Genomic DNA, 23921 nt, shown 5'->3' with positions numbered 1-23921 from the left:
ATTAGAACAAGGAAAGTTCAAATGAAATACAATTCACTTTATGGAAAAATCCAACTCGATTTGTAAATAACCTTGGTGCTGACACCATACGACCGGCCCTAACCATGAACATGTTCTGTATCATCTGAAGACCATCAACTTGGATCTGTTATTCAAAGGTAACACAAAACATCAGAAAGAACTCTGATTGATTTTATTAGGATGCAACTTATGTTACAGTTTCTCACTCCACTGTTTTTGAATACAAAGCAAATGAAAATAATCCTAACGACAGTCAGCTCATGAAATCTGAGCCAATCAATCGGAGCGCTTAGCGAAATGCGTTGAGAGAAAGCTGCCACAGGCCGCCGTTGTGGGTTCACTGCGCAGAACCCTTGGCAGCGTCAAACATCTTCTTTCGTCCCTCCATGCCTGACATTGCCTCCACATTTTTCCTCCAGTCGCTGTCCTCTACAGGCCGCTTCTACGGGAGAGAAAAGATTGAGAGATTTCTTTGTCGATTTCTAAATGGGACAACTTTATTGGGTTTCGCGGGGTCGGGTTCACGGTACATCTATTGGCTGAGCGCGCACACACGCGGGCCAGTAATCACAACAAAGGCTTTCCTTTTGCGGACAATGGTTTCATTGTCTCGAGTCGGCTCCTCCTCTTCCTCATAAAGTCGCAGCCTCACCCTCACCGGATGTTTGTTTAATGAAGAAATAACTCGCAAATGTGGAATTAGCATCAACTGAAATTGACATTTAGTATAAAAGATTCTGACCAGTGCCTGTGGAGTGGCCATTAAAATTTACAGGGGGGCCATGACCTCCCCTGGCCACCCCCTTGCAGCGCCCCTGCGTGGGTCTCGTATTATACGCACCTTCTCCGTGTCTTCTTTCTTGACGGACTTGAGGTTGGCTCGGAGGTCCATGGAGACTTTGTGTTTGGAGCCCAGCAAGGAGCGCAGGATGGCGTCAGCAGACACGCGAACGCGCCGTAGAGCGGGCTTCTTGAATTTGCCCCTCAGGTCCAACACCTTGATGCTCAGATCTTGAATCTGGACCAGGATTGGAGAAACTTCATATCGGATGGTTACATTGAAGGCAAGTGCATGTGATGTTACCTCTCGTGTGTTGAGCGACACTTTGGCTTCAATATCATATCGCTCTTCATCTACCAGGTCAATTTTGTCATGGAGCTGTCTGCACAGATCCTACATGTAGAAGACACACAAATCAAACCAAGGTGGTCTGCTATAGTCGGTTGTTCATTTTGAATGGTTGAAGCACCTGCAATTGCGCAACACTCATATGACTGAGGTTGTGGGACGGAGCTCTTTCGGCCAGGTATTTATGTTTCTCCCGTTCTTTCTCATGGATTTCATGCTCTAGTTCCTCCTTGGCCTTTGCTACCATCAGACTCTGAAGTAGAGAAAAACAAACACCTTGACTCACTGAACTGCCGTGACGATATTTGCCGTTCCTCTTACCTTGAGCATTAGCTTCCGTGAAGCGGAAATTTTTGGTTTCCTCTGGATGAAGAACACATGATGTAACAACTCTACCACTCTTGTTTATGTTCCTGAAAGTTTGATCTTACCTCTGACCTGTAAGAGACAGTCGAGGAGAAAATATCATTGATATAGACTTTGATATCGTAGGGCGTATCGAGTTTAAATCATTTTTGGGCCAATCTATAATAAGATCACTCACAAATGCTCAGGCATCCTGATGATGGAATCCTCCTCCCCACCCTGGAGAAGATAGAAGAGATTAGACGTTCGCTAAACAGTCATTGGCAGTTGTTGTGTCGCGTCATCTTTTGCACGCATCTCATTGGACGCTCGCTCAGATGCCGCAAAATGTCCTCACTGTTGCTTAACGTACACTTCTGGAACTCAACAATGAACTTTCTTCTTGCAAGAGAAATGGCTGAATATATTTTCAGGATAGAGTACTTTAAATGGAAAGTCCATCCAACTTCTGATCCTGAATTCCTGTCTGGAATTGTTTCCACCTGATCTTCAGTCCTCCTCTCTCACCCCAAACGTTTCTCCTGTGTCAGATGAGTTCACCCCCTTCTCTACTTCTCACACTCCACCGAGGGGAACATCAGTGATGCGCGGCACACCCCGAAGCACATCCGAGGACCGCTCCGGTGGATTAGAAAGATTCCAAACAAATAGCTACGCCTCATCCAGTTCTGTCCCCCTGTCCCTGTTTTGGGATTATCTCGTCGCAGACATCTGAATGGCCCGTCTCCCCAAATAGACGCGGGGGACATCTGATAGACAGCTGTGGAGGCCGACTTGGCTATGAAGCAGACCGGCCTGGTCCAGGGATTTACCTACAATAACTCATGAGATGCTTGAAAAGCCAACTTTGCAATGTAATACACAGAAGGAAAAAAAAAGCGACCAAAGCTTCACGGCACAGACCGATCAGGAACCCTTGTGTTCAATGAAAAGCTACACTTTAGAAAAGCGAGGTTCAACAGATTTCTAATGTCTGGTTGACACCTCAGCCAGTTGCAAAAGAAAACCGTGCATCGTTATTGTGATAGTAACTTTAGTCAGTCGTATTAGTAGTACCAATCTAGTAGAAGTAAACAGTCAGTGGGTGAGCGGCTCTTACCAATGGCAGAAGAGACAAACGGCGTGACGATGGACAAAATCAGAGATGAGCAAGAGCAATTTGGTGGCCCTCTATTTAACCGCTCCTCCCATCATCTCACTTTGCTCTCTCTTTTGTTAGTGGAGGTTATTATTAGCCCTCCAACCCTATTTTTTTGCTCTGCCCAATCTTTGGTTGCCCCCTCTACACTTCTCCCCCCACAGATCCATCTTAAACCAGGGATACGGCCTGGCTCTGACAAGCCATGGTGACGCCGCCAGCTCACGAGTTTTACTGATGAGACGTTCTTCATGAAGAAGATCGGAACCTTTTAGTATTTGATGGGGCGCCAGTGGAGAATGAATTGTTGCATTTTGCGGTGGAGGTGCCAAATGCTAGCTTGGCTACGTTTGTAGTAAACAGTCAGCTAGCTCACTGATGGTACTTTGTCATGACGAGCAAATTAACGACATGGATTTAATTTTTTTTCCATCTCTTACCTGTTATACCGAATGTGGAATTTGTTTTTCATTCATGAGGGCCAACAGATAGATTAGTGCTTCTCAAACCTCAGAAAGGAAGCCAAGGCACATCATTTTGCAAAAGAAAAAAATAAACACACTAAGTATTACTTATGGTAGTTATTGTAGGTTCAGTGCACCCTTTATTATATTTTTTATTTTTATGTATTTTTGTTTATTTAATTGTAAATTATCTGCAGATGTCTGGTAAAGTGAGCATTGCTAGCAAGATGACCTACCACCACTGGTTGGATCGAATCAAAAGCATTGTACACCGCAGTGGCTAATGAAATTGCTAACCAATTAAATTTTCAAAAATAATCCTAACACTTCACATATACTGAATTGTGGGTTGCTGATGTGTAGGCCTACGCAACTTTATATATATTTTGTCTATTGCAGGCATGGTCTGGAATACAACCCCAAGGTTGCTGTACATCACTAGCATAGCTAGATGGGCAAATTAGCTGTACATGACTTGTAGCAGATACGTGACATTTAGGTTTATTGCATCTTGAATCAAATCTCATTCAACACACTTTGAGGCCAGCTCCACTTTGAAAAAAACTAAATATATTCAACGCAGACGCAGAAAAGTGGAGAGGGCGCCCTCTAGCGGCTACAAAAAGACGAGCCCCCACAAAAACAATTCTGAGCACCTGACTCACTAAGTTTGAATCTTTCACTTTCATCATGACTCATCAGATGAAAGTTTTCCATAGGGGCGTTTGTGTGTGTTCCCAGCAAAACTAAACACTTTCCGTTTGATAATGATCCAATTGTTTACAGGTCTCGCAACGTTGCCATCGGTTTGGTGGCGGCTTGAACAAAACCGGAGGAAAACGCCTCCTCTTGCCATACCGTCGCTTCCCGAAGTGACTCACGAGGTGTGGCAACAGCGCTCGGGGTTTTCCACAGTGTAATGAAAGACGTCCATGGCGCACAATCAAGCCTTTTTTTTCCCTTCCCCCTCTGACTTGGACACAACAGCACAGCTTAACACTCACCCTGTTGTTTTGCTGACGTGCAAAACATGCTTGAATGAACAACATCTGCTTAATTGGAGCCAGCTGACGGGGACATTTTGACTTTTGTCATTTATGTGGTTGGCTACAAAAAATGGAGCTCGCGCAACAGTATTAGTCATGCTTTATTTATAACATATGACATTTTTATTAAATAGAAATAATACCACAAGTACGTGCACAAATATTTATTCGTCATGCTAATCCTTGCGCGGGAGAGCAAAGCTGTAAGACTTCAAGTGACTGAGAAGTTTGTGAAATATCAAGAGACACACGGTGAAAGAATCCAAGCGTGACTGTCTTCATAGCAAAAACGCTAGCCCCAAAAATGATAGACTCCGTGCGCCAGCGTGAAAACTGTTCATGTTACACGTCGACTCCTTCGGCCCGTCATTTGGAAAAGAGCGGAGAGCCCTTCTTTAGGCTAACGTCGATGCTAACGGTGTAGAAATGCTGCAAAGAAAACAGAAGATATGATTATTGATCAATGTAAGCATGACATTTTACAGCAGCTACAGCACACTGTCGCCACGGCGACCAAGTTAATTTGGGAACGGTGCTACTGGGCTCACTTAAGGAAGCGTCGCTGCAAATTCCTAGCGCGTGAGCGCAGAGTTCGGACTTCAACGTGCACGTCATAAACGCGTGAGGCTTTTGAGTGAGTGACAAGGTTGTTGGCATGGCTGGCCTGAAAATGTGCGTCGTTCACCAAACTTGTCTACCGTAATTTTCGGACTATAAGTCGCGTTTTTTTTTCATAGTTTAGGTGGGGGGGCGACTTATACTCAGGAGCGACTTGTATACATATATATGGGGTTTTTTTCACTCTTTTGGGCATTTTATAGCTGGGGCGACTTATACTCCGGTGCGACTTATAGTCGGAAAATTACGGTATATATTGTAGCTGTCTTAGGGAAATATTGACTGCTACAAACTTTCTGTTTAAATGAAGTTCCGATTAGGAACAGCAAGCTTTTATACAGAAGGAAAGTAAACAAGCGTGTGGCTAAAAATACTTGGCTGCCAGTTGAGGGAGAGGTTGGCTCACGTTATTAGGCAGGCTCAAATTGCAACTTTGAGTGAGACGTTGGCTTTGATGCACATGCTGGGAAGACTGCGTCACCGCCGTCGAGGTTCGCGACACAGGGAGAGGCCATGTTTAAAAATAAAAAAAAATAGAAAAAAAACATCAACATGAATGTTTTCATTCCTTCCACTTAAGTGGCAGTTAGCACCTAATACAACAGGGAGATGAAACTTAAATTCATCTCCATAGTGCTTAGACTTAAGGATGACTGGTGTCAACTTAGACATGCTTGAAGGCACGTTCACCTTTGAGTTCACCAAATTTATTCATACTAGTTTGTTTTACATTTGGTCTCAAATGAGAATAAATCGTAGAATCTGACCAAATCTAATTAGATAATGCAACAAGATGGCACCTGAATTGTTTTTTTAAGTAAATAACAGGATGCGTTCCAAAAAAGTAAAGCGACAAATTGTGATTTTTGTCATTTCAAACCAGCCATTTAATATTTGTCGTTCCCCATCAGACCATGACGCCCCATCATGTGGCTTGGCTCTATGTTTGCTAAACAAACAATCTGATGGTCAAATATTCTTAATCAATTGCAATAGTACTGAGAACCTCCTACAAGCCCAAATAGTTATTTTTTCAGAAAGTAACAAAGTACAAATACAGTATTTTACTGTATTTCTCTTCCCCTCCAAGTGTTTAATTGTTTTTCTCCTAACATTTTCTTTCTACTCTACACATATGAAAACATACAGCTGTTTTTTTCTATACTCTTTATTCAGTCATAACAGGCTTTTTTTTTTTTTGCCACAGAGACATAACGCTAAATATAATTAAGACAGATAAACGCCCGACACAGTCCAGAAATTGATTGATAGAATAATTGATTGAGATTTCAAGGCAGGAAAAGCAACATGAAATAGGAATCATATATTTCTTTAGTTCAAAACCTTGGCAATATCACGAGAATCAACTTTTTAGCGTCCGTTGCAGACTGTACATAAAACAACATGACTTAAGTCAGACTTGAGTCGGTGCTTCTTTTTACCTGTCTTTTTGGTAATACAAGTACGTCCACTTCACTCAAATTGCGATATCTGGTCATCCTCCTCGGTGCCGCTCAGGTGAGCAGTGGAAATGAATCTCTTCCTCCCAGTCTGCACGGCTTGGAGGTTCTTGTAACGGACCAGAGCCAGGGCGATCTCCGCGTTCCACGCCGTTCCGTCCTGCGGACAGCGAAAGTCGATCTCCTGGCCGGTGCTCATAACCACGGTGAAGTACACCAGGCCCCGCTTGTACTCCACGCAATCCACCGTCACCATGCGTTCGAAGAGCAGCTCCTTGGTTCTGGAGTCCGAGCTCCACGCCACGCAGGGCGCGTGGGACGCGGCGTGACCCTTGCAGCTGCGCAGCCGCAAGCCATCGTCGCTCAGGACGCAGAGCTTCTTCTTCCAAAGCTGAAGGAGACCGCCGCTGCGTTTCTCCAACAGCCCGTCTTGCGTCGTCACTTTGGCCGGGAGAGACATCGCAGCAGAGACGACGGTCAAATCCACATCACGCGTGCATGGCGGGGGGTGATTACATCGCTGCTGTTCCTGCTCCTGCTCCTGCCGTTCTTGCTGCTGTGGCTGCTGCCTAACCGGATAACGCGCAGTCAATGGATTTGTTGGGACATGCCCGGCGTGGAAAAGCCGAAACCCCCGCCCACCTAGACCTGTTCATTGACGGAGTCCACACGGACACACCCTCGTGACTTCCCAAGAAGCCGCTACCGGCTGGCGCGGCGCGGCGAGTTTCAAAGTGTTGCCGCGTCACGTGGGTCCATCGTGACTGATACTAAACAGCAGTTAAGGTAGGACGCGCTTTTCCACTCTGCAAAGATTTTTGAAAAATTCTACAAACTAGACCCAACTTTTTTGAAGGCCATCAAAGCTTTTCCACTCGGCAACGATTTTGGAAAAATTCTACAAACTAGACCAGTTCCCAACTTTTTTGAAGGCCACCAAAGCGGGCGGAAAGAAACTCTGGATTTTCATTTCGTCACCCAATTCGAGGTTCATTTAAGAAAGTTGATGGCCTCATGTCATAAAAGTATGAAAAATTGCCACCAAAATGCTCCTACATATCTCAGCCCTCAATCTTTGAAAATATCACAAAAGTCCCCTCAATATTTTTGACTTTTATGGTTTGTGGAGTGGCATGAACTCTACTTCATTGCTCTTTTAAGTCTGTCAACTCCTAAAAGTTTCCCAGAGTAGTTAAAAAAAAAAAAATAATCAATCGCCTCAGCAAATAACTTTTGGTTAATTAGCCTGTGCCTCACCCAACCACCAAATTCCATAAAAATGTGACCCTACAGAATTGTCAAAATGACAAGAAAATTTCCTGACTGCTGTGAAAATACAATGACATGGCCACAGTTAACGCAGGAAAAATGCCGTGATGACGTAATGCCGGCAGACAGACAGACAGAAAGGAATTGTCCTGCGTGTCTCGAATAGTTGACATGCCTTCCAGTTGGGCGACACAATACACTTCATGGGTGGATCGTACCCATGACTTTAATTGGGTCACGCCACGCGGAGTGACGTGTCAGTGCCGTACTATGCGAGGAATGTTTACTATGAATAGGTATCACGTCTGTGTCACTCTTCCGCTTTGAATTCTCCCAGCTTCGATTGAGAACGTGCATTCGTGAGAAATGTTCATTTTTCTTTGTAAAGAAAAGAAAATCCAATTTTTTTCCTACCCATCTTTATTAACTTTCAGCAATCAAGTATACAGTGCAATACATTTGATGACCTTAGTGTGGATTATATTCATGTAACAATTTCATCCTCATTTTTTTTTTTTTTTTTTTTACAATTTATAATTTAATACAGTTTACTATAGTATTATGGATAAATGCAATGGCCCATACTGAAATGGATCCACAGAGATATCTTTGCAGTCATTCCTCTTTAATTGGTTCCGTCTACTGAGTGAGTGACAGAGCTCCGGCTCCACCTCCGTATCCATACCCCTTTGGCCCAAAGTCTTTTGCATAACACCCTGTAAAGCGAAACAATGGCGTCACACACAGCATTTCAACGTCATACCCATCGCGTAATCTTAGTTTGTCCCTCTTTCTCTCGTTAACGGCTATCTTTACAAGTACTACTTTCCTTTGGTTTGGATTACAAACAGTGAGTCAAAATTCTGTATGTTTTACATGTTTACATTACAACATGTACAATTACCGTATTTTCCGGACTATAAGGCGCACCGGACTATAAGGCGCACCTTCAATGAATGGCCCATTTTAAAACTTTGTCCTTATATAAGGCGCACTGAACTATAAGGCGCACCATGAATGCATCATGTCAGATTTTGAATCCAAATCAAATCATTCTCTATTTATCATTTCTATTTAAACTTCAGACGCAACAAATTAATTTATAAGCACAAAATAATGATCCATAGTCGTTTTGATTCATGATTCATAGTCTTCAGCAGGCCACTTGTGATTGACTTCATGACACAATGCTTCGGGCCAGTTTAGATTTAGGAATTTAGTCCATATATAAGGCGTACCGGACTAAAAGGCGCACTGTCGGCTTTTGAGAAAATTTTAGGTTTTAGGTGCGCCTTATAGTCCGGAAAATACGGTACAATGAGGTATCTGGCTCACTAAATTAGCTTCAGTTCAAAGGCCACAGCCACTGCTAGGCTAGGCTAATACAAACAGCAGACCAAAATAGGCTTTGATAGTAATTTACTAACAATGTCATAGTCATGGAGCAAGATTTTTTTTTTCCAATGCTGTAAAAGTAATGGAATGGATATATATATATAAAAAATTCCCCTCTCACCCTCCGCGGGTGGTTTTTCCACTCCAAGCTCGGGTCCTCTACCAGAGGCCTGGGAGCTTGAGGGTTCTGCGCAGTATTTTGGCTGTTCCTAGCACTGCACTCTTCTGGACTGAGATGTCCAGAAGTATATATATGTATATATATGTATATATATATATGTATATATATGTATATATATATATATATATATATGTATATATATATATATATATATATATATATATATATATATATATATATATATATATATATATATATATATATATATAGTGCAGTGGTTCTCAAAGCTACCTTTGGTGTGGTGATATTCAACCAACTGCTGCGTGAAGTGTGTTCATTTCTTTAATATGGCGCCCTCTGCTGACTAACTTGTGTTCCTGACAGCTCTTTTGTAATGTTGTCACTTTGTAAATGGAACCGCAAGTTGTGGAATGTAAAAACTCCAACAAAGCCCCAAAATATTTCATTTGCTGTTATTTGGACTCATGAATATGATCTTTGTTACCTTTGCAGTAAATTTCTCCATCCTTGTCAGCAAGCGTGGTCGACTCCAGCCCCTTTCCACACGTGGCGCAACGGAAACAGCCCGTCTTGTGCCACGACTGCAAACCGATAGCATGTGAGTTATTCTTCATTATTTCCCCTCAAACACACTCCTTTGTTTTCTTCCTTACACTTCCAGCTCCTATGACTTTCTCCGCAGCGTAGACCGACTTGCCACATCGAGGGCATTTCTCGGCGCCGCCGAATTTCTGAGCCAACTTTGAAGGGTTGCTGTTGGTTGTCGGGCGATGAGCGGGCGGCCTGAGTGACAAATAACCAAACTGAGAAAAAAAATCGGACAAAAAAGGAATTGTGTATTTTCACCTGGTTGTACTCACTCTTCTCGGGTGATACCTTGCCCCTCTCCCTTGTCCATGTTAAGGGTCCCCGCTCCGCCGCCGAAACCGTAACCTTTTGGCCCGTACGTCTTTCCGTAGCATGACTTGCAGTAGATTTCATCCAGGTGAACAGCGACGGTTGTACTGTCCAAGCGCTTGTTACACACGGCTGAACAGACGCAGCGTTTTAATCGGACATGTCATCACGACAGCTTATGACTGCACACTCCTTTTATGGAGCATTTTTTTTGTTTTCATCGAAATTCCTTTTGGAGGAATGTGCGCCATTGCGACACAAATAACATTAGCGCACTTCTGTCTGTGTGAAACTCTTCCAGAAAATTCTTTCAATTGCAACAACTGGGTTTCATTTTTGGGGTCCAAGCAAGATGAATCAAGCAGGTGATCCAGTTTTGTTTCATGGATTTACTGATGTCAGAGCAGATTCGGCCCGGAAAGTCAATCTTGCAGTCCGGCTTAACGTGAATTTGCCAGTTGGTTACCGTTTTTTTCCATGTATAATGCGCCCCCATGTATAATACGCACCCTAAAAAAGCCTGTACCCATGTATAATACGCACCCAAATTTTGACTCCTACTTAAGTCGGTAAATGTAAAATTATTTCAGAAAAAAAGATAATCTTTGGGAACAAGCGGATGTTATTCTGCCGGTCAGTATCACTGCACATGCGCTAGCAAACTCGATAGCAAAGAAATGTTTCGGATTTGTGCCGGGTACATTGTGACAGACAGCAAACGAGCAGGTGATCGAGCAAGCGTCTGATACGAGAGCATTGTGTTCGTATGGAGCGTGTTTGAAGTGAACACCGGAGAAGAAAGCGCATCTGTAATGGCGGCCTCCATATCATCTCCGGATAAAAAAAAATAAATAATAATAATTTTTGTGCCCATGTATAATGCGCACCCCATATTTTAGGACAATAAATTAGTTAAATTTTGCGCATTATACATGGAAAAAAACGGTAGTTGGTAAAGGGAAATGTGCTTTTGGGAGTTTGCAAACATATTTTAAGGTTGTGTTAAACTTATAATCATATTAATATCTAGTATTGGAGTGCTCGTGTGGATTGGTGGGGCCGAGGAATGTGCAGGCAAACTGTATGAACTTGTTTTCTCGGAAGTGTTGTGTATAGTTCTAGACAGGGAGTACCGGACGAGATAATCTCAAGGTCGGTGAGCTACGAGAACAACGAGCAACTATATGAAACCAGACTTCGAGGGGAAAACCAAACCGTCTGACCTCAGCGACACCTGGACGGGGAGGAGATGGCCATCCACCAATCATCTCACAATATTTTGCATGCTTTAATATTCATATTGTGTTTCTTTAAAACTGGGCAACCCGGAAGAATGTGTCGTCTTTGGTGGTCACAAAAACGCACGAGTTTTAGTGTGAGGGACCCGGGACCCAGGCCTGTATTAGTGCGCTTTGTCAGGAATAAATAATTGGTAAATTTGGTCTAATTGATCTACTGGTCTTCTCTTTGACAGAACGAACTCGCAAAATTGTTAGGTGCGCCAGTGTGTGGATTAGGACATTGCAATTTATGTGTTAAGTGTTGATCCCAATTTGGAGTCAGATCAATAACTAGAATCCGTAACCTAACAATTTCTTGGTGACCCCGACGTGATGTCAAGAGAAGGGTAATTGACAACTCGTGGTCTTCATCCAGGACACCGGACAGTGTCTGGGACATTGTCTCCCGGTCGGCGAACCGTTGGAAATAAGCGCACAACGTTGAGCTGGTACGACGTCTCCTCAACCCTGAGCTCACCACCGATAAGGTAAGCAGAATACCTGTTACTATAAGTCGAAATTCTGCAAATTGAAAGAGGAAATTTAAGAGGAGACTGTCGTTCAGATCAAATAAGGTGTGCATGAAGTGAATATACATACGGTGAATAAGTTTGGAACTTACGTGTGTAACGTGTACGGTAAAGTCAGGGACTTACGCGTACTACGGATAGGTCAGGGACCTAGTGCTTCGTCGTGGCGGACAAGGGTACGGTGACGATCGTATTCAGATAGCTGGGGTTAATAAAGAGATCCCCGAGGGGAAGTGAGGCCTCCTCAAAAAATATCCGGTGGTAACAGTTCCTCCTGTGAGAGATCAGACCACTAAAATATCCAAAATGAACAACCAAATTGGGGGGAGTTTGTGTGATGAGGGGAGTTTGTGTGATGAGAGCAGTGTGTGTGCTGAGAGGAATGAGTGGAGTGAGATTGAAAGAATGTATGCTGATGTGGAAGCGCAAATTGTGAGTGGCATTGACCGAAAGAGAGTGGCGAAGGAGCGGATGAGACACCGAAAAGTCTTCGCGAAATTGGAAGGTGATAAATTGTTTAGGGGCTTCCCAACAGCTTGGGACATGGAACGCCTGGCACGGCAGTTGCAGCAAAAAGAGACTGGGGCGCTGAAAAGAAAGCTCGCCTTAGAGGACGAGAAAAAAGGTGCCGGCTGGCGTAAGCGGAAGGTGCTTGAGAAGCACATTAGGGAGAATGAGGAAGAGCGACGCTCTTTACACAATTTTGCGACAGCTGCAACAGCCATTTTTGCCACTCAGAAGAAACTGCCCGTAGAAAGTGTTGTTAATGTGAGAAAAGCAGAGGAGGTAGAGAAAGCGGTGAAAATAGACGAGGAAAGAAATGAATACAAGGGCATTTATCCATCTTTGCATGATGTGACACACCCGAGTGCCCCCACCCTCGGAGTGAGCTCTGTTGGACCGCCGCCGTACGGCGACCCCAGAGTAATGGCTCCGGTGGTGACGCTGGGTGGCAGGATGGTAGTGGATGTCGAGGGCGAAGGCGAAAGGGCGGATCAGAGTATTGTACAGTTGATTGAACAAGCAGTAAATAAAGAGAGGCGACGTGCCCGGGAGGGGGACACATCCCGCGTGGACACCTCCACCCCCGGTCCTAGCCCTCAACCGTCCAATGCGACGAAAGGAGAAAGCTGGCATAGACTTACGGCCGAGAATGAGGCGCTAAAAAAGAAAATTGATCAAGCCGATGAGCAGCGCAGACAGGAAACGCAGATGTTAAAATGGGCAACGGAGAAAGGGAGACGAGAAGACACGAAGAGCGCGCGAAGACAGCAAGAGCGTCCACAGTGGGAAAGCAGCGAGGGGGAGGAAGAAGATGATGTTGTGATGCAACAGAGAAAAATGTTGGAGTGCGCGAATCAGGACAGTAGAAAGAAGTGCAGCCAGGGAGAGAGAGAGACACGGAGAAAATATAATTTGCGGAGTGGTCAGGGACAGATGACACAGGCCGAGGTGCAGAAAAATGAATTGATGTGTCCGCTGGTGACCACATCGGGCGGTCAGCACTACGAGCCCATGGTGCTCCGTGATGTGACCGCGATGATGGAAAAGATGCCCCCACTTCACAGAGGAGGCAAGGTGTGGCTGAACAAATTTTTAGCTCTGATGAGTGGGCAGAGCTGTACACTCGGTGACATGCGCCAGATGTTGGCAGGAGCATGCTCTCTAGTGCAATTGCAGGCAATTGAGGAAGCAGCAGGCACAGCGAGGCTGGGGAGGGAGGTGCCCTTGCCACAAGTAGCAGCGCCCCTGTTTGAAAACATTAAATTGACTTTCCCACAACCCACCGATCTGGCCCCCACTATGTTTCCTTATGATGTGAAAATGTCACCTGCACAACATTATGTAACGTGTGGAAAGTTGGATTGAAACCACAGGTCGACATCCAGCTCTCACGCACGAGGCAGAGGTGCTCTTCCGAACGGCGCTGCTGGATGGACTTCCGCCAGATGTGAAGAAGCAGCTAATGTCAGATCCTGACATTCTGGTTTGTGCCGAAGAACGATTTAAACGTCATCTTTTGCATCACTGCAGAATGTTCACTGAGTCACAAGCTAAAGTTGAAAACGAGACAGATGCATTATCTAAACAGTTGTTGAAATTACAGTTGGCAAAAATGCATGGTGAAGCTAAACAGTCTAAATCACAAAAAAAGGAAATGCAAATGTCACAGGCTCCTCAGGTGGTGGGGCGCGGAAGGGGCCAGTTCCGGGGCGGATACAGAGGCCGGGGAGGGAGTGCACCTGCTTACCCGGGGAGGGCAACATACAAGCCCCATTCAACAAATGCATGTTTCATCTGCGGCGAAACCGATCACTGGGCAAGAGGATGTCCACAGTATCGACCACGCGGAGCCACCCACCCAGCCGAAGGCCCGCCATACCAACCCGGAGCGCCGATGCAACAGGCAGGAACAGCTCCACCCGGTGGACGGCCCTGGCAACAGCCACAAACGCACGGAGGTCAGTACTACCAACATGATGATCTCTGGTGTGGACAATTTGAATAGGGCTGCCCGGGGAGCCAGGAAAGCAGTGGCCCGGCGGAGCCAATGCTTCATGTGACAGTGGAAGGAAAACCTGTGAAGATGCTGGTGGACACGGGAGCAACTTATTCATCAATAAACACTGCCCTTCCTGTATCCTCACTGTCAAAGAAAACAACGACTTTAGTCGGCTTCTCGGGACAACCACGTACTCTGCCTTTCACCAAACCACTTGAAACTGTGATCACCCGAACAGGGTGTAGACTGTGGCACAAATACATCCATTCCACAGACACTCCGATCAATTTGATGGGAAGGGACTTGCTGTCAGCCGTTCAAGCCAGAATTCTGTGTGGGCCAGAGGGAGTGATTATTCAATTTCCAGATGGCATCAGCATCCAGTGCTCACAGCAGCTACAACAACATGGTCAGTGGCTGATGGCGCCCCTACCGGCAGAAGCAGAAACTGCAACCATCTACTGGGCCAGGCTGGAGCCAGAGACCCCTGCTGGTGGCGGTGTGTTCTCGACCTACCTACTGTGGAAGCCCTGGATCTGCTCACTGGCGCCATACCACCCACCTGTTGATCCTTTGCATTGCACGCTATATTATGACCGAAAAAGTGATGATGTTTATCGGGATTTGTTTGAAGAAATTGAAGGGCACAGGTGGGATTTAACTTCATCATGCATTTTGATTGGTAAAGAGGGAGTTGCAGCAGCTACTGAATTAACACCAGAACAAATGCAGTGGTTCAAAATGACAGAAAAAGGGGTACCACACATTTCACTAGCTCTTGCCCCAGGTCATGAAGCCAGAGAATTGGGCTCAATGGTCAAACATTTGTTGCTGCAAACCGACTGGCGGAAGACACACATCCCTAATTTGTACTGGTCAGAGTCTCAGAAAGCTTACCAAATTAAACAACCCATGGTAGACTCAGGGCTGCTGGAGATGATGTTGGTATCTCGCACACATGGCAGGGAATTAACTGATCATGAGGACGCTGAAGTAATGCTCGCGGCCTTGCCCGACACCTTGTGGTCCCAAGGTCCATTTGATGTCGGGTTTTGTCACTCGATGGCCCCTATTGATCTCCAAATGGATGAGACGCAGCCTATCAAACGACCCCAATATCGTTGGCCGAGTGAGGCGAACCAAGGCATGGAAGACACTCTCTGCGGCCTCTGGGACGCAGGGGTGTTGGAAGTGTCATGCTCCGAATGGAACACCCCGTTAAGGCCAGTCCAAAAAGCAGATGGGAAAACATGGCGCATGGCGCATGATTTGAGAGCAGTAAATGATGTCACTATAACTCCTGTTCTTCCTGTGCCAGACCCGCACCGAATCCTTGCATCATTGAACCCTGCCTATCAGTGGTTCACCGTGATTGATTTGGCTAACGCCTTCTTCTGCCTCCCGCTTTCCCCCTCAGTGCGGCACGTGTTCGCATTCACTTACAAAGGGATGAAATTACAATACACTCGCATGCCGCAGGGATTCAAAAATTCGCCAGGATTGTTCAATCAGGTCCTCAAAGAACTCCTCGAACCATGCCAAATGCCGGATGGCACATTGTTGTTGCAATATGTCGATGATTTGTTGATTGCAGCAAAGGACGAGCAGGCGTGTCTTGCAGGAACAAAGAAAGTGTTGTTGTGGTTAGGGGAGAAAGGGTTCAAGGTGTCAAGAAAGAAACTGCAATGCTGTCGCCAACAGGTCACTTTTCTGGGACGTGTGTTGACCCCTAGTGGCCTCGCCATGTCGCCTGAACATAGAAACTCCATCCTCCGGCACCCACGGCCCGCCACCGTCCAGGAGATGCTATCATTCCTGGGGTTGTGTGGCTACAGCAGACATTACATACCCTGTTTTGCCGACAAAACTGGTGTCCTCCGAGCCCTGATCCGCGAACAGGGGGCCAGGAATCTCAAGGCTTGCCTGGTCTGGACACCGGAGGCTACCGAGGTCTTTGTGTCACTGGTGCAGGAGCTGGCCTCTGCTGCGACCTTGGCCACTCCTGACTACACTCTGCCCTTCCATCTAGATGTCTCTATTTCAGGGAAAGTTGTGAATGGAGCTCTGTACCAGAAAATGCAGCATGGACGTGCAGTGTTGATGTATTGCAGCGTCCCCCTTGGACAACATTGAGCAACGACAACCCGATTGTTCCAGGTATGCGGCTGGCCTGGCGAAGGTCTTACTCAAAACAGCCCACACGGTCATGGGGCATCCAGTCTATGTGTTAACTGATCATGCGGTCTCCTCGTTTGTCGCATCGGCGGCATTCACGTTGACTCCGCTGCGACAAACACGATTGTTGAAAATATTGACTGCCCCAAATGTCAACTATGTCCATTCCGGTGTGAACATGGCCGATCAATTGTTGGTGGGACCCCATGAGTGTGCATCAAAGGTCCAGACGGTGACGAAAGTCCGACCTGACCTCTATTCCACTCCGCTCGGGCACGGTCGGGTGGCGTTTACAGATGGCTGCTGTTGGAGAGACAGGATGGGCTCCCTCCATGCGGCCGCGGCGGCGGTCGAGTGGAGGGATGGCTCCTTCCAGCCTCTTAAAGTGATGAAGCTCAACACCCACCCATCAGCCCAGGCGGCGGAAGTCTTTGCTCTGGTGTTAGCTTTGCGACAATGCAAGGGGGAGGCCGTGACCATCTATTCTGACTCCGCTTATGCGGTGTCGGCGGCTTTGATCGATCTGGTAGGGTGGCTACAGAATGGGTTCACGACGGCCAGAGGCTCGGAGATTGCGCACAAGGATTTGATGTTGCAGTTGTTTGAGGCGTTGAAGTACCCGAGCGAGGTGGCCATTGTCAAAGTGCCTGGTCACTCCAAAGCTGACACTTTAGTGGCTAGGGGGAATCGAGCGGCTGATGAATTGGCCAAGCAGACGGCCGGGTACGGCGGGGCAGAGGACATGATGGTGTCCCGCGGTCCACTAATTGTGGACGGGGAGCACCCCGACTCCTGTTTGCCTCTGTCACTCTCGCATGCCGATCTGTGTGCCGCCCAGGGTGCCACCTCCCCGGAACAAAAATCGGTTTGGCTGGCAGCAAAGGCTGTCAAACGATCAGATGGCTTGTGGGTAGGACCCAAAGGACAGCCAGCTCTTCCGGAGGGAAGGCTGATGTCGGAGATCCTGACACAGGCTCACACACCTTCCCATGTGGGTCCCCATGCCATGATGATCCATCTTCGAAGTTGGTGGCATCCCAAACTCTCGGATGTGGTCTGGAAATTCGTTGCAGATTGTGAGTCTTGCCAGACGTTCAATGCACGCCCTACGTTGAAACCAAAGCCCGGCCTGTTTCAGCCGGCCCCGTGGCCGGGGGCAGAGGTGATCATTGATTTTACCGACATGAGTACAAGAGTGAATGGGAAACGCTTTTTGCTTGTGATGGTTGACGCTTACTCAGGCTGGCCTGAGGCATATCCGTGCTCGAAAGAAGATTCTACTGCTGTGATCAAGGCTTTGATCACCCATTACATCCCCACGCATGGTTTCCCGGCCCTGATCCGCTCTGACAATGGTACACACTTTAACAACAAAGCCTTGGCCAAGGTAGAATCAATTTTGGGGTTGAAGCATCGATTCGGCTGTGTCTACCATCCTCAGAGTCAGGGCGGAGTTGAACGTATGAATCGAACACTGAAGGAGAAATTAGCCAAAATTATGGCTCAAACGACAATGAATTGGCTCCAAGCGCTCCCGCTTGCCTTGTTGTCTGTGCGGCAATCCGTTAACAGGCGCACTGGATTCGCACCATTTGAATTGATGACGGGTCGTCTAATGCCGGGACCAGCAACGACGCTCGTCCCACCAGAGGATGTTACGGTACCAAATTTGTCTCATGCAGCATACTGGTCCTATTTGTCTGCTTTGGTGTCCAGTGTTTCTGCACAGATTGGAGAGAAATCCGCTGCGGCTGCGGCGGAGGAAGGCGTGTCAGCGGAGAAACAGCTCACGCCGTACGTGTACGTCCGAGTCATCTCTAGAAAGTGGACGGACCCCCGGTGGAAGGGCCCCTTTCGTGTCTTGGCCAGGACGTCTCACGCGGCCCAGCTCGACTTCAAAGGACGCCGGTGGTATCACTACTCACAACTCCGTCCGGCCCCAGAGTTTGTTCCGTCAGGATGAAGGTATTCCTGTTTGGCCGTGTCCCGGACCCGGCCAAAAGGGGGGGAACAGAAGGAACAATACGGAAAAGGAAAGGTTTTTGGGAATTTTCAGAATTATTTTTAGTAGGAGTGCTATGTGTGAGTTGTCTTTTTGTGTGGGCATTGATGACAATTGATGAGACCATCCAGCAGAAAACGTCCCAAATTCAAAATTCACCCACCAACAAACAATACCGATGCAGAGGAAAAGTAGTCTATGAAGCTGAGGTGAACACAACAGAAGAGCTCTCACGAGAGGAACAGGAAGGTTTGAGACAGAGATGTGACAGCAAAAATTGGCAAACGTATGTCACGTTGTCTAATTGGACAGAGACCAACCAAACCTTACATGACAAATTGGAAAAGTACCAGAGAAGGGTGTGGAGGAACCAAATTCAACAAGTAAAGAGAGTATTGGATTTAGCCCCACCCGATAGAGAAGGGACATGTATTTACCAATGTAAAGAAGATGGACAGTTTGTTGTTGCTTCGTGTCATGGACAAAAGAAGTTAACATATGGAGAAATGTGGTTGTTTTATTCTCAATGCTCAGAGAATGAGTTTGGTTTGTTCTCGGTTGAGAGGGCATTGGAGAGTCACGGCATACAATTATCCACTCAGATGACGCAGATGGCGGTGAAGGTAAGTAAAGGGAGGTTGAACGATAAATTGAAAAACCCCGCCCCAATCAAGGAACCATTGTGGTACTGTAATGGAACAGGGTGCCCCACAGCATATTACAATGTGTCTGAGTACCATTTAAACATCCGGTCCAAAAGACAAGTGGTGACTGGAGTCACTCAGACACACCGCGGGCTCTGCGAACCGGTTCAATCATTCAAATGGGGGATCCAGGTTTGCATCCCTAAAAATGTGACAGTACAAATTACCATACCGTTTGATAGTTTGGTCAACGGGCAGATTAGAGGACAAGATTATCGGGATTATGATTGGTATTTGACCAATGAGTTGGTAAACAGGGGTTGGAAAAATTTGGTATGGGACACCAAAGATTGGTATAAATCATGGGGGACTAGTGTCCAAGCGAAACAGCATCAGCAAATGATAAGAGGGGACAAAACACAGACAGGCATCACCTTGTGGGTTAATACTTCGCACGATTTACATTTGGGAAGCCGCACAATTGGATGCTGGGGTTTCCAGTTAAACATATATATGTATGGATACCCGTATTGGCAGGTGTTCCTATGTCAAGGTGAGGATGCCGAACAAGAAATATCCTTGAGTCCCTCGACAAACCCTCGAATCCTCGCAAAAGCAGTCAGGAGCGTAGATGATTGGTTTAGGATCACCACGGGAGTCACTGCTATAAATAATAATTGGCTTTTGATGGCAGAACAAGCTGCTAATACTACTGGTGAAGATTGTGTGGTCTGTCTTAAGGCAAGAGTAGTGTTGAAAATTGTACCAGCGGCAGTAGAATCATCTTGTATCTTACAGGTGTTGACCCAGCCCAGTACTAGTGGTAATTGTTTTATTTATGAGGATATTTTCCCAGTCGTAGGCTCGGAAAAAAGAAAGCCCATTTTTGACAACCATGTGACTCAACAAAATATGACATGTTTAAAGTTAAACGGAACCGGCATAAGTATTGGGACAATAGATCCCACATGGTGCAAAGTCAATTTGTCACTGAATGTAACCTCTCCTCTCTCTCGTGCAGACATCTGGTTGTGGTGTGGTGATGACAAATTATATGATCGCTTGCCGAAGAACGCATCAGGTATCTGTGCCCTCGTGTCTTTGATAATGCCTGTGGTGGTTGTCCCCATTGAAATACAGAATCTCAATTGGGACCTGGAGTTCCCACTGGCGGAGCTCCTGAAGCGAGCCAAAAGAGACGTTTTGCCCCCGTGGTTGAACGACGACGATCCAACATATATTGACGCTATAGGAGTGCCCCGGGGTGTACCAGATGAGTATAAACTCGCTAATCAAGTGGCTTCGGGATTCGAAAGTATCTTCCTATGGATCACCCCCAATAAAAATGTAGACCGCATTAATTACGTTCATTACAATGTCCAACGACTGGGTAATTATACAGCTGAATCATTCGCCGCAGTTCATGAACAATTGGCTGCAACGTCGTTAATGGCGTTCCAAAATAGAATTGCGTTGGACATGCTATTGGCTAAGGAACATGGTGTATGTGGAATGTTTGGTGACGCATGTTGTACTTTTATCCCAAACAACACGGCACCAGGGGGCCGACTGACCAGGGCGTTGGAAGGACTAAGGACACTGAACAAAAAGATGAAAGATCATTCAGGTGTACACACCGATATTTGGTATGATTGGATGAAAGCGTTTGGAAACTGGAAAGGGCTCATCATGTCTGTGCTTGTTGCTGTGGCTATTTTCACTACAATCATGATATTATGCGGTTGTTGTTGTATTCCATGTATTAGATCACTCACTGTCCGGTTGATCGAGAAAACCGTTGGCCCGTTGCCACCGATGGGGCAATATGTCCTGTTGACTCAACATGAGCCGCAGGGGGAAGGAAGGATCGACACCACGCTGGTGGCTGTTTGCTAGGGTAACGGGTGATGACCTCATAAATGAGGTCATGAGAGGGAATAAAGGGAAATGTGCTTTTGGGAGTTTGCAAACATATTTTAAGGTTGTGTTAAACTTATAATCATATTAATATCTAGTATTGGAGTGCTCGTGTGGATTGGTGGGGCCGAGGAATGTGCAGGCAAACTGTATGAACTTGTTTTCTCGGAAGTGTTGTGTATAGTTCTAGACAGGGAGTACCGGACGAGATAATCTCAAGGTCGGTGAGCTACGAGAACAACGAGCAACTATATGAAACCAGACTTCGAGGGGAAAACCAAACCGTCTGACCTCAGCGACACCTGGACGGGGAGGAGATGGCCATCCACCAATCATCTCACAATATTTTGCATGCTTTAATATTCATATTGTGTTTCTTTAAAACTGGGCAACCCGGAAGAATGTGTCGTCTTTGGTGGTCACAAAAACGCACGAGTTTTAGTGTGAGGGACCCGGGACCCGGGACCCAGGCCTGTATTAGTGCGCTTTGTCAGGAATAAATAATTGGTAAATTTGGTCTAATTGATCTACTGGTCTTCTCTTTGACAGAACGAACTCGCAAAATTGTTAGGTGCGCCAGTGTGTGGATTAGGACATTGCAATTTATGTGTTAAGTGTTGATCCCAATTTGGAGTCAGATCAATAACTAGAATCCGTAACCTAACATTGGTAAGCAGTTAACTCACAGCACGCAAAGCAGGCCTTGTGGAATCTCCGACTGTCGCAGAGGACCTCCTCTGCAAAGTAAACCGTCTTCTTACAACGTCCGCACTGGTTTCCTCCCCCTAAATTCATTCTTCTCCAACAAATGCATGCAGAAACAGATGAATTCATTATTTGACATATTACTTGGGGTAATTACATTGTAACATATGAGATTGTTTTCGTTGCTTTTTCTGGCCGGGTCCAGATCCAAATCTAGTACGACTGCCAATTGGCTGTGGTTGTGTTTCTGGATGGAAGAGGCATAAGAGCCACTAAAGGCCGTATTACATGGGGAGAGTGTTTGTGTGGAAAATTATTTTCGAATCATGCGATGTGCCGCAATGACTTTCACAGTCGGCTCTTGTCTTTCCACATCCGTGTTCCTCGCTGTCCAAAATATCCAACAGCGTCTCGCTCGGTTTTGTTCCGCATCACTTCACTTCCAAGCTTTCTGATGGGAATGTTTTGTTCGACTGGGAGTATCTTGTATGATTTACTTTTTATTCTAATTTAGGACCGGCTGGTTTGTATTCTTGCTCTTTGAGAGCAAATCTTATCAATTGAACCCTAAAATATTTTTCTAGTACCGTAATTTTCGGACTGTAAGTCGCACCAGCCATAAAATGCCCAAAAAAGTGGAAAAAAACATAAATATGTATATAAGTCGCTCCCCCACCCAAACTATGAAAAAAAACGCGACTTATAGTCCGAAAATAACGGTACTTCTGTGTACAGCAATACACATTTGGTATCAATATATTTAATTTATTGTTGTTGGCTTTATTTGCGAGTCGGTTCTTGTGATCTACACAACAAACGGATTGGTCATTAATAGTTATTACTATTTCATTTGACCAAATTGTAATTGAAAGTAGTAGTGTTGCTACGGAACTGCAAGATCTGAAAAGTGAAAACTAGTGCTGCTGCATGACCAAGTCCACTTTCAGATGTTTTCCTACTTCCCTCCTCGACAAACTGGCTTGCCAATTCTCCTCAGAGTAAATATAAAGTAGGAGAATCATTGTTAAAGTCCTTCCTGAAGATTTTGGAATGGCATTTTCCGAGCTGTGACGTCTGTGCTGCACATGTAGCGTTTTTTTTTTTTTTTTTTTTTAAAAACGATGGGCTGGGCAAAATGAAACACGTATGAACATGTAGGTCAGACGAAAACAGGTAAAAGTGTTAAGTCAGCGCAAACTGGATCTGTCCAACTGGGAGTTAACTCTTTACTTCAGCCCTCCTGTTTTTGTAACTTTTGAACTTTAACAGTGGAGGGAGGACTCCTTCTAACACAGCGGTTTTGTCTGGCAACTGGCCCGACTTGAACCGGAGAGGACGTTGACCCATCATGCACTGCTAAGCAAATAGAATGAGAAAAGCCAGGAAGCTTTTGGATTCAAAGTGTTACATACCTGAAAGTTGTCGGTCGGTCGGTGCAGGGCAGGTTAAAGTCTGACTCCAATAATCAGATAAGTCGCTCGCTTGCAGCACTTCCTTCCTCTGTGCTAGGAGAAGGGAGGTGCTTCTCCTCTTTGTCGCTTCAGCCGCCCAAGCAAGTGGAGGAAAAAGGAATTTCTGACTCGGTGGCTGAGGGAGGGGCAATGACGAGGGTTAGGTTGATTGTTTTTCTTCAGGGTGAAGATGGAAGGAGAAACAGTTGTACTAGGTTCATCTTGTTTTTTCTTTTTCAATGACTTCTCTGGTTCTTCTGTATCAAACAATTTTGTTTTAGGTTTATTTACCTGACATGTTTCGGCGGGTTCTTCCGCCTTCATCGGAGTGTCCAAGACACTCGCATCAGACACTCTGATGAAGGCGGAAGAACCCGCCGAAACATGTCAGGTAAATAAACCTAAAACAAATTGTTTGATATAGAAGAACCAGAGAAGTAATGGAAGGAGAAACTTTAGCATCAAAATGGATTAAAGCCATAAAGTGTACACTCAATAACTGGATTTGAATATCTGGAAGTAACAATACACCCGGTTAAACAGAATGTAAACGGTCTCTCATGAAATGTGTCAGTAAATTCTATTTCCTCTTTTAGTGTGTTGACCTTTAACACGCAGTTACTTTCAGCAGACAAACCATAAGTCTCTTGGAAGTGACAGACTAATTCCAACCTTTGTGTTTTATTACACAACTTTAAATGACCTTTTGGTCTCGGCCGTAAAAGGTCAGTCCGACTGAATGCTTGAATGAGGACATTTGTAGGACTGG

At 45.7% G+C, this 23921-nt stretch overlaps 3 protein-coding genes across 4 annotated transcripts; all 3 read right to left on the bottom strand.

The window, feature by feature from the left end:
* Positions 1-178: 178 nt before the first annotated feature.
* Positions 179-1588, bottom strand: tnni1a (troponin I type 1a (skeletal, slow)). Its single transcript, XM_061272192.1, has 5 exons — positions 1472-1588; positions 1272-1403; positions 1106-1195; positions 863-1039; positions 179-463 (listed from the first exon to the last, which is right to left on the bottom strand). Exons 1-5 carry the CDS (start codon positions 1478-1480, stop codon positions 359-361), a joined length of 513 nt encoding a protein of 170 aa, XP_061128176.1. The 5' UTR covers positions 1481-1588; the 3' UTR covers positions 179-358.
* Positions 1589-4247: 2659 nt separating this feature from the next.
* Positions 4248-6957, bottom strand: phlda3 (pleckstrin homology-like domain, family A, member 3). 2 transcript variants are annotated; one of them, XR_009713707.1, is made up of 3 exons: positions 6225-6957; positions 5189-5254; positions 4248-4593 (listed from the first exon to the last, which is right to left on the bottom strand). XR_009713707.1 is itself a non-coding variant. In XM_061272193.1 (2 exons), exon 1 carries the CDS (start codon positions 6700-6702, stop codon positions 6256-6258), a length of 447 nt encoding a protein of 148 aa, XP_061128177.1. In that variant the 5' UTR covers positions 6703-6953; the 3' UTR covers positions 4248-4593; positions 6225-6255. The 2 variants fall into 2 exon arrangements, 1 of the variants encoding a protein (XP_061128177.1); XM_061272193.1 differs by lacking the exon at positions 5189-5254 and having other exon boundaries at positions 6225-6953.
* A 961-nt stretch (positions 6958-7918) lies between these two features.
* Positions 7919-23273, bottom strand: csrp1a (cysteine and glycine-rich protein 1a). The gene is made up of 6 exons (XM_061271975.1): positions 23114-23273; positions 21683-21792; positions 9909-10077; positions 9702-9831; positions 9533-9629; positions 7919-8227 (listed from the first exon to the last, which is right to left on the bottom strand). The coding sequence occupies exons 2-6, from the start codon at positions 21789-21791 to the stop codon at positions 8151-8153; spliced, it is 582 nt and encodes a 193-aa protein (XP_061127959.1). The 5' UTR covers position 21792; positions 23114-23273; the 3' UTR covers positions 7919-8150.
* Positions 23274-23921: the final 648 nt, after the last annotated feature.

The sequence above is a fragment of the Syngnathus typhle genome, linkage group LG2 (assembly GCF_033458585.1).
Source record: "Syngnathus typhle isolate RoL2023-S1 ecotype Sweden linkage group LG2, RoL_Styp_1.0, whole genome shotgun sequence".
Classification (NCBI taxonomy): Eukaryota; Metazoa; Chordata; class Actinopteri; order Syngnathiformes; family Syngnathidae; genus Syngnathus; species Syngnathus typhle.
Note: the sequence above shows the minus strand (reverse complement) of the source record. Positions and strands in the feature narration are given on the sequence as shown.

Excerpts from the sequence above, each read along its gene's own strand:
- phlda3 (XM_061272193.1), bottom strand. The coding sequence starts at position 6,702 with ATGTCTCTCCCGGCCAAAGTGACGACGCAAGACGGGCTGTTGGAGAAA.
- tnni1a (XM_061272192.1), bottom strand. Across the intron at positions 1,196-1,271 it reads TGAGTGTTGCGCAATTGCAG|GATCTGTGCAGACAGCTCCA; the intron begins GTGCTTCAACCA and ends TTCTACATGTAG. Across the intron at positions 464-862 it reads AGAAAGAAGACACGGAGAAG|AAGCGGCCTGTAGAGGACAG; the intron begins GTGCGTATAATA and ends TCTCTCCCGTAG.
- csrp1a (XM_061271975.1), bottom strand. The coding sequence starts at position 21,791 with ATGAATTTAGGGGGAGGAAACCAGTGCGGACGTTGTAAGAAGACGGTT. Across the intron at positions 9,630-9,701 it reads AAGTCATAGGAGCTGGAAGT|TCGTGGCACAAGACGGGCTG; the intron begins GTAAGGAAGAAA and ends ATCGGTTTGCAG. Across the intron at positions 8,228-9,532 it reads TGGAGAAATTTACTGCAAAG|GGTGTTATGCAAAAGACTTT; the intron begins GTAACAAAGATC and ends TTCGCTTTACAG.